This window comes from Electrona antarctica (assembly GCF_951216825.1).
Source record: "Electrona antarctica genome assembly, chromosome: 13".
NCBI classification, from domain to species: Eukaryota; Metazoa; Chordata; class Actinopteri; order Myctophiformes; family Myctophidae; genus Electrona; species Electrona antarctica.
Window position 1 is genome coordinate 4298135 of NC_136794.1, and position 9940 is coordinate 4308074.

The 9940-nt window shown below is 40.5% G+C and overlaps 1 protein-coding gene across 2 annotated transcripts in view; it reads right to left on the reverse strand.

Moving 5' to 3' along the window:
* Nucleotides 1–9277, reverse strand: part of LOC306935644 (solute carrier family 15 member 2-like) — a 52550-nt gene extending 43273 nt beyond the window's left edge. For both annotated transcript variants that reach the window (XR_013791410.1, XM_079518751.1), the window contains exons 1-2: nucleotides 9152–9277; nucleotides 8964–9058 (exon numbers count right to left, since the gene is read on the reverse strand). Coding sequence is in view for 1 of the 2 variants with exons in the window: in XM_079518751.1 (XP_079374877.1) it covers nucleotides 8964–9029 (66 nt within the window). In the remaining variant the exon portion in view is untranslated. The remainder of the gene's footprint in view (nucleotides 1–8963; nucleotides 9059–9151) is intronic.
* Nucleotides 9278–9940: the final 663 nt, after the last annotated feature.

Sequence of the window (9940 nt, forward strand, 5' to 3'; positions counted from 1 at the left end):
ACACTGCTTTTTGCTTCTTGCTTCATATGATACTGTAGGCGAGTGTAGGGTAGGCAATATAGGGTGATATACAGTAAGGGCATTTTCAGTTTCGGTCAAATGCACTCCCTAATGATCACATCAATGATGTCCCCATCCGTCAAAACTGCCCCCAAAACCCATCTTTTACAGTTTTTAGTACTGTTACTTTTTACTTTTCAGACTTTCTACTAAACAGTGTATGTAGGCTATTTATCATTATCCCCTGCATGTAAAGTGACTTTGAGTCTGAGTTATTGTTTTTGTCGTCATTTCTTACAATATTAATAATACTATTTTATATTATTATTAGCTATTATTATTAGGCTAGGCTACTATGCACGGCTTTTAGTATTAATACATCATTATTTTATATACAGAAAGGGATATTTGCCTCTATTTGTACGTCTCTAAATGTTTTGATGAATTGAACATGGTGGACCCTCTTGTAAACAAGATTACAATATTAATAATACTATTTTATATTATTATTAGCTATTGGCTAGGCTACTATGCACGGCTTTTAGTATTAATACATAATTATTTTATATACAGAAAGGGATATTTGCCTCTTGTCAAAAAAGTTCACCAAAAGACAATCATGAGGAAACATAGTGTTCAGTTCATCATAACAATTAAGCATCTTCTAACTGAGGTAATTGACCGGAATATAGAAACTTGTGCAGCTGCAGCATCTTCCATAATAGTCACACACACATGCTCAGCATAACCATGAATATTTACCGTTTCTGATAAATAGCCCAAAATATCACGGTCGGATCAACTAGTTTGCATTTGACACGTCGCATAAAAGTTGCATCCATACAACAACTCAAGTTGCCAATGCATGCTAATAATACAGACAGTGGCTTAACTTTAATGATGCGCCAATTTTGCACGCTCAAAAAAATAATCATGCTACTACTTGACTGAAAACCGCGAGTTAATTGCAAACACTTTGTCCACATAGTAGCCAAACATATGGTAAATAAAATCGAAATATCTTTCTCGCTCTCAGCTCTGGACAAGCTTGCATCCATGCATGCAACTGAAACTTATCACGCATAAAACGTTCCTCATGGGGAGAGAAAGTCTACAATATAATTAAACACATCCCAAACGAGTCCGACGCTGTAGAATTGACATGCAAAATGCTGTATATTTGTTGTTTACTGTACCTTCCCCATCATCCCCATGTCTGCAGACGTGTTTTCTGGTTATAAGTTTAGGTTTCTACAAGAACTGTTGCATCGATAACTCTTGAGCGACATCCAAGTCCGTCCCACTCTGCCTGGTCTCTGAAGGTAGGAATGCTAAACTTATATATATATAAAAAAACCCGAGTCTCTTAAAAGTTAATATTGCACCAGAGGAAGATCTATGACTTTTGTTCCTTCGAGAAAAAGCAGGCGTGTCTCACCCACTCTCACTGTTTCTGTATTAGGTCTGCAATGAGAGTAGATCGATTTTTTTTTTTAGAGTTGACTGACTGTAGTGCAGTAACGTTTTTTAGGCAACAGCCACTTTGGATGCACAATAGGGTTCTTGTTTTGCGTAGAGCCCACAAACCATAGGTCTGGAATGCCTGCCTGGTCAAAGCAGCGAGCTCCCCTCCCGCTACACTCAGTGGAATGGATGGGAACTAAAAAACAAATCTCTTTCAGACAAAAAAGAAAAGAAAGAAAAAGAAACAAGAAAGAACGGACAACAATGCCGTGCATATTTTTCTTTTTTTTGCCAATTCTTAAAAATTGACAAAAATACATTTGAACTAATTAGCTCAATTATCATTGTACACTCATACCAGCAGTGTCCTATAGTAAAGCAGTGACCCGAGCTGCTTCCCCACTCCCCAGCCTGGTCGGACCATCCCAGGGGTCGGGGGCCAAAGGTCAGGGGGGGCCCTCCATAAAATTGAACCTGAATATGTAACAAATTCATTAATGTGTAGGCTATAAAGTATTAGGCTGTTTCAATTTATCACTGTATTTAAATATTGGGGGGGGGGGGGGGGGGGGTGCTGGAGACAGTTGCACCACCTCACACTTCAAACGTATCCTAGTTATAGCTTAAATGGTTTGAAGTTAGTGTGAGGGTGGTGCAATGGCTCCTGGTCTCATGCCCAGCAGGGGTGCACAGACTCAGCATGGCAGCGATCATGGCACCAGGGTGGTGCCGGGGCCCAATCAGGGGGCTTAGGGGGGCCCCATCAGCCCAGCCATGCAGATAATTGTCAAATATGTTATATGATATTTGTCTGGTTGATTACATCACTACTGTTCGAGTGGGACTGTCGGAGTGAGGCCTGACAGCAATAAGTCCCTGGTTGGATTCTAATGCCTAGCGTTATTTTGCTGCATGTTTCTCTCCCCGTTTTTTTTCCCTGTCTCTCAGGGGTTCCCAAAAATGTTCATGTCAAGGACCCCCAAATTGACACTAATCAGCCCCGCGGACCCCCATAAGAGAAAATGTTTTATGGCTCTATAGCAGTGATTCTCAACCCGTTTAATTTCAAGGACCTCCAGTTTGACATGCATTAGTCTATGGACCCCCATTTAATGGCATTTCTAGCTCTGTGACACCCAATTTATATTGTAAAATCAATGTTGATTTAACTCTCAGTGTTAATACAGACCCATAAGGGTCCATTTGGTTCCAAACTATCATTTAGCTGGGGACCCCCTGGAACTCCATCAAAGACCCCTGGGGGTCCCCGGACCCCACTTTGGGAACCACTGCTCTACAGATCAATATACGGCTTGGCAGAGTTCAGAATTCCAATGCTTTATGTTTGACACAGTACAACAGTGACACCTACAGGTAGCTCTGGGAGCTACACATCTATTTCATGTTCAGGGCAGTGTTTGATTGATTGATTGAAGAATTTATTAACAGTTTGCAGAATTACAGTACATTTCAAGCACAAACTCAATACAAAGGCTGTTAACTGTGAGTGGACGACCCAATTAAGCATTACACTTGTTTCCAACAGGGTCCACCATGTTCAAATCATCAAAACATTTAGAGACGTACAAATAGACACTTCTATAGACAGAACAGGAATTCATCAAAAAGGAGGTAAAAAGGGAAAAGAAATATATACAGTGTTGATTTTCACGGACGAAAACTAAATGGAATGGAAACTAAATGAAAACTAAACTATGATGACTAAAACTATGAAATATATTGACAATTTTGTCAACAAAATATAAACTAGACTAAAATCATGTTAGGAAGGGACTAGTGGACAAGAGATCCAGTTTAAGTCAACTGTCATTAAGACATGCGAATCCCTTGACTCCTTCAAAACCGCTCTCAAAGGGCACCTACGGATGGCTGAAATTCGAAACTGGCCCCCGTAAAATCTGAATCCCCCCCCCCCGCCCCCCCTTTTTTCCCCTCACTGTATATATTTCTTTTCCCTTTTTACCTCCTTTATGATGAATTCCTGTTCTGTCTATAGAAGTGTCTATTTGTACGTCTCTAAATGTTTTGATGATTTGAACATGGTGGACCCTATTGGAAACAAGTGTAATGCTTAATTGGGTCGTCCACTCACAGTTAACAGCCTTTGTATTGAGTTTGTGCTTGAAATGTACTGTAATTCTGCAAACTGTTAATAAATTCTTCAATCAATCAATCAGTCATTTTAAACTTGGTTGCATGCTGAAAATGGCAGATCTACAAGCTCACAACACGTCACAGCGTGACGCGCTGTGAGCTTGTAGATCTGCTATTTTCAGCACGCAACCAAAGTGTAAAATCTGCCATTATAACGACATCAAGGTTTGTCAAAGGCCTGTCAAAACACATTTTAGTCGACTAAATCAACTGTATGTTTAACTAAAAGTCGACTAAAATCTTATGACGATTAGTCGACTAAAACTGGACTAACTAGTAGAACATTTCAGGTGACTAAAATGTAAATGAAACTTATTCAAAAGACTGACTAACTAAAATCAAAATTTGCTGTCAAAAACACTGGTTCAGGGGCCCATAACTCACTATAGAGGGTATATGCACATGCATAAAGTGAATGGCAAATTGAGTGGCAAATCGAGTGGCAAAATTAGTGACAAAGTGAGTTTAATGTCGTTTATCGTCATTTAATGCAATCAAATACAACTTTTCTGTTCAGATGCATGGTTTGTCAAGGCCAGAAAGTAGTTTTTTTGCCACTCAGTAGGCGTTCCTGCATAACTTCCGGGTTTGAAGATGATGTCACGCGCACACCCTCTATTAATGTGACGTTATACAGGTAGTTGTTAGCCTGGATCCAGCCCAAAGACCACGCCCACTCTCTGAGTGGACTGAAGCTTCAAGAAAGCTACAGTCTGATAATCAGGCTAGGTAGTTGTAGCCTACAGTATAGCAACCCATCGGCCACGTACTACGTCATTGCGCACACCCCCATCATTAAACCTTTATTCTAGTTCATACCAGAGCCATCTAATAGAAGAGTTACGACATTGAGGGGGCGGAAACCGAGCGCTGTTCATGCAGCCTGAACTGAGACAAGCTGGAGTTGGAAATACATTGTTTTCAACGAGGGCGGCGCAAATAAGAGCTATTTTAAGCATGTGTGCCAACATGACAACTGTTTTAAAGTATTGTACAGCAACAACTAAAGTCTCTTTAATGTTTATGCTATACTATTACTACAAAACAATCTAAAACATACTCTCTCCCCATGCCTTCGGCCTGGTGGAGACAATAAGGGATTTAAGATCATTAAAGCTGGGCTGTTGACTGAGTCCAATGCATTTCTGCCTACTTCCGGTCCAGGACTTGTCCCAGTTGGTTGTCCCCATTGTCAATAGAAGTCTATGTAGGAGAGCCGCCATTGGACTGAAGCCCCATGAAGTGAACGCAGTTTGCGTAACTCTGTCTATATCTAAGGCTCTGGTTTATACAATCTTGTTGTTAACATACTAGAGCGGTGCCCAACGGGCACTGACCTACTTGGAACGATGCTGGAAATTAATTCCCCCACCCAGTTATGATCTGCATGTGTCCCTTTTATGCCCTTATATGGACTTCTTTGTCAGGCATGCTCAAATATGGGTTCTATGCAGATGTGAGAACATCACATCAGCGCGTCCAGCGCGTCCTTGCGCAACCTGTGTATAGGCTTTGGTATGACGCGTTTCAGCGTCAATAACACAACCCTGTCTTTTAGGATATTTCCATTGGAAAAAAAACGTATCTTATATTCAAGACAATAATATTGTCTTGAATATAAGATAGGTTTTTTTAAGATACTGTACATATACTCAACATTGTCAACAAGGAAACTAGCACCTCTCTGAATACACACCTCCAGACAATGTTTTACATTTCTTTATTAAAAAAAAAAACCCAGTCCCATAATAGTTCATTCATCCCTTTGGGGTGTTCTGTCTGTAAGGTGTGTATCCACCTGGCTTCTCTTTGTAGTAGAAGCCTGTCTCTGTTACCACCTCTTTGTAAAGGTTGTATCGTCTCGAAGACTTCAAGGACATCATGTCCTGCAGCATTGAAGTGTCTCGCAACAGGGGATTTTTTCCATCCTGTGCGGCCTATATTTTATACAGTACACTGCCTACACTACAGTACAGTACAAGTGCATAAAAGTTTGATTGAACCGGTTCCAGGACGCCCCATAGTGGCTGGGAAACAGTCTTTGACAGAACCAATGTCTCAATACAGTATATTTGACTCACATATCAAACCGCTGGTATCTAACTTGCCTTTGTTCCTGAAAGACACTATTGACTTTTTGAATAAATTGAGTTCAGAATATTCAAGCGACTGACATCTTTTGTACTATGGTATGGATGTCGCTAGTCTTTATACTAATGTTCCCCACAAAGAAGCGGTCTTGAGGCCATGGCACATTTCTTAAATCTTAGAGAAGTACAGACTCCCCCAACTGATTTTCACTTGAAAATGACTCAATTAGCCTTAAATAAGAACCATTTTAAATTTGAGAATGCTTTTTATTTACAGTGCCAAGGGGTGATTATGGGGATCGATCCCATGCTCACCCAACTACGCCAATTTATTCATGGGAAAATTCCAAGAGGATTTTGTTTACAACAAAAATCTGTTTGCTACAGTATTTATCTGAAATGTTGGTTTCGGTTTATTGATGACTTATTTTTCACGGGCCAGTTGGAGAGGTTCCGTTTGTACATTAATTCCAGAATGTCCTCCTATTAAGTTCACGTTGGAGTTCAGCAGGGAGTCTGTTTCATTCTTAGATGTTCTGGTTAGAATGGATGAACAGGTGTCCACTTCTGTGTACATTATTGTGCTGTTTTTTAAAATAAATAAAAAATAATAATTATAGACATAGTAGTTTGGTTTGGGATAATAATAATTTGAAAACAATGTTTACAAAGTGCTTTACAGTGTCAAAGGATACACAACAATCAAATGAAAATGCATAAAAAATAGACAATAATAGAACCGAAGCATATACAGTACATACATGGACATGAAAAAAATGAGCAACATGATAAAACTAAGGAAAGGCTTTAGTGTACAAATATGTTTTCAAATGCGATTTGAACGTTGACACCGAGTTAGCTAGCCTTAGAGCGAGAGCTGGTCATTCCAGAGTCTGGGTGCCCGGGCAGCAAAAGCTCGGTTGCCCATAGTGACTAAGCGAGTCGAGGGAACTTCCAGGAGGGCCAGACCTGAGGATCTAAGGGTGCGTGCTGGCCTGTAAGGTTTCAACATATCTGAGATATAGCTAGGAGCCAGGGCCAGGCCCCGCAGGGCTTTAAAAGTAATCAATAAAATTTTGAAATCAACTCGAAAAGACACTGGCAGCCAGTGGAGAGCAGCCAGGATTGGTGTAATGTGGTCCCGCCTCCGAGACCTTGTAAGTAGTCTAGCTGCGGAGTTTTGCACAAGTTGAAGGCGGGAGATAACTTTTTTGCTGAGCCCTGAGTAAAGTGAATTACAGTAGTCTAAACGAGATGAAATAAAAACATGAATGGCTTTTTCAAGGTCTGCAATTGATAAAAATTACTTAATTTTAGAAATATTTCTAAGTTGAAAGAAACAAGATTGTACAACTTTCGTTACTTGCACATTGAAAGATAAATCTGAATCAAACATCACGCCCAAGTTGCGGGCCGAGGTCTTAACGTTGTTTGACAGAGTGCCAAGATGTGACTGGAAGGGGATGGTGGAGTGTGAAGGGCCAAATCGGAGGATCTCAGTTTTAGACTCATTAAGTTGGAGAGAGTTCTGGGACATCCAGATCTGTCTGGAGTTGTGTATTCAGAGGTGTTAAGTTTTCTTGTCGAGTATATGTATTTATTTTGTTGGTGTATTTGTTACTGCATTCCTGCTTATGGCTTTGAGCCAAAGGCAAGGTATATACTTAAATTAATTGATTTTAATATGAACTTTGACTGGTATTGTGTATTTATATTGTACCAGAGTCTTATAGCCTATAAAGATTTGTAAAGCAAAGCCCTTTTTCTAGATGGACCGTTATTAATGTCACACCCAGGTCCCCTCTATAAATGTGTCCCAAGTGTTGCATTGTTTTATATACACGCTGAGGAAGGCTTGACGCCGAAAGGCGTCCGTGTGTCTCTCTGTCCGTACTGCACTGCACAATGCAATAAATATACCTTAAATGGACTTCAGAGTGCTGGCTATCTCTCTACAGTGATGTCAGAACAGGCCAGCTCCATATATGGAGGCCGGGCACTGCACTCCCTGTGGTGGTGTGGAACGCATGTGTCGAAGTTGAAGTCGGTGGGGCGAACGGTTTGCGAGTTACGTGGATTACAGACGTACGTACACACACACACACACACTCGTACAGAGACATGGTGCATTAATATAGAGAACACTATTTATCATTTATTTGTATTATATTAGGCTATAGACTTTAGGGTTAGGGTTTGTGTATATACTATATATATACTTTTTTGTTATGATGATAGCCCAATATGTAATTTGAAATGTGTTGATTTGTTTGTGAAAACTCAAAACTGATAGGATCTTAAGTTTTAATACATGATGGTAAAGGTAAAGCCTATATGCCCAATGCCCATCAAAGCAATGGTTTATTTCCTATAACTCAGCTCAGGCAGCTGAGCTCCACAACCCTACGGCTGTGCCATTTGTAAATGAGCTAAGAGAGACCCTATGAGAGTGTGTGTGTGTGTGTGTGTGTGTTATTTGTACTAGCCTCAGCCTGTAGGCTATAATGCATAATGTGGCATCACTGGCTTGGAAGAAGTTAATAAACAACATTGGCCCAAAGAAAAGACCTGTGTGTGTGTGTGTGTGTGTGTGTGTGTGTGTGTGTGTGTGTGTGTGTGCGTGTGTGTGTGTGAAACAAGCTTCTAAATTGTCTTTGTTTCCTTGATCTCCTAGGCCTGACTCACACCTTTACAACAGATTGATGTATGGCTGATGCATGAGACTTATTGACTGATGCAAGCTCGCAATTCATTTCCAATGGGAGTCACATCGTTTGACACAACATTTGTGTTGTACAAGGAGTACAACACAAATGTTGTGTCAAACCGTGTGACTTCCATTGGAAATGCATTGGGGCAAGATGTAAACAAACCCTTTCTTTACATCTAGCATGCATCAATGTTGTATGCTACTGTAGATGCGAAGGTGTGAGTCAGGCCCTAGGCCTCATTCACACCTAAAAGACACCCGTCTTGTCCGTGCATTTCCAATGGAAGTCACATTTGTTTGATGTTTGATGCTGTGTTCTGCCCCCCTCCCCCATCAAACAAAAATGTTTGGTCAAACCATGTGACTTCCATTGGAAATGCATTGGGGCGGCCATTAAACACAGACAAGACATGTGTCTTTTAGGTGTGAACGAGGCCCTAACGCTCTTAATCTTCCCTTAATTGTTTTCTTGGAAAAACAACACGATGGGAACTATTATATGGACAAAAACAAATGTCACCCACCTTTTTAGGTCTACTTGTATAACTGTGATGTGACAATAAAGATGATGCTGATCCTGATAACTCCATACAGATGAAAGGTTGAAATGATGATTGAACTATGGGAGAAAGAAATAATCAATAAACACCACAAACAAAACATGCATACATTTCCAACTCAACAAATACTTGAGAAAGAAAATGAAACTTACAATAAGCAGAATACAACTCAATAATGCATTAGATATGATGATATATGAAGACAAACAGCAATGGAGTTTTCCTCCTCAAACACAACCTCATCCACCTTCCTTGTCGCAGGTCTAACTGGTTATAGGCTAGAAACATTAAAGAACGGAGGTGTGGCCCCGTCTCCTGCGGGAGGTATGCACATGCTCAGTGTAAACAGGAACTGTGATGATGGAGTGTTCCAGCAGAGGTGCTAGATAGAAAGCTCATAACTTTAATGTAAATAATGAGATCCAGAACAGTTGAGAATTAAACAGCAGTCACCCTTCCCTTTTCAAATGTTTTATATCATCCACAGCACTTGAATTGACACATGTACTACAATCAAAGCGAGCATCAAAAGATGTTATGAAATTGATACTTTTTTTAAAATAAAAACAAAATCAACTTTGTACCTTTCCTTTTTTTGATATCCTTTTTATTATTTCAGTTCAGGGTCAGCAACTCTCATGCACCTCTAGCACCTCTGCTGGAACACTCCATCATCGCAGTTCCTGTTTACACTGAGCATGTGCAAACCTCCCGCAGCCGCAGGAGCCCTGGCCGCACCTCCGTGCACCTTCCTCTTTATTTTTCCTAGGTTATAGGCAAGGAATCTTTGAGAAGGAAAGGAATGGTCACGTGACTGGGCTGCGTCATGACACTTTCATGGACACTTTCATGGGAGCCAAAACTCACACGTTCACAAGTTCAATGAAAACATGGCAGTGAATGGAGCCGGCTGGACCAGCTCATAACAAACACTATTTATG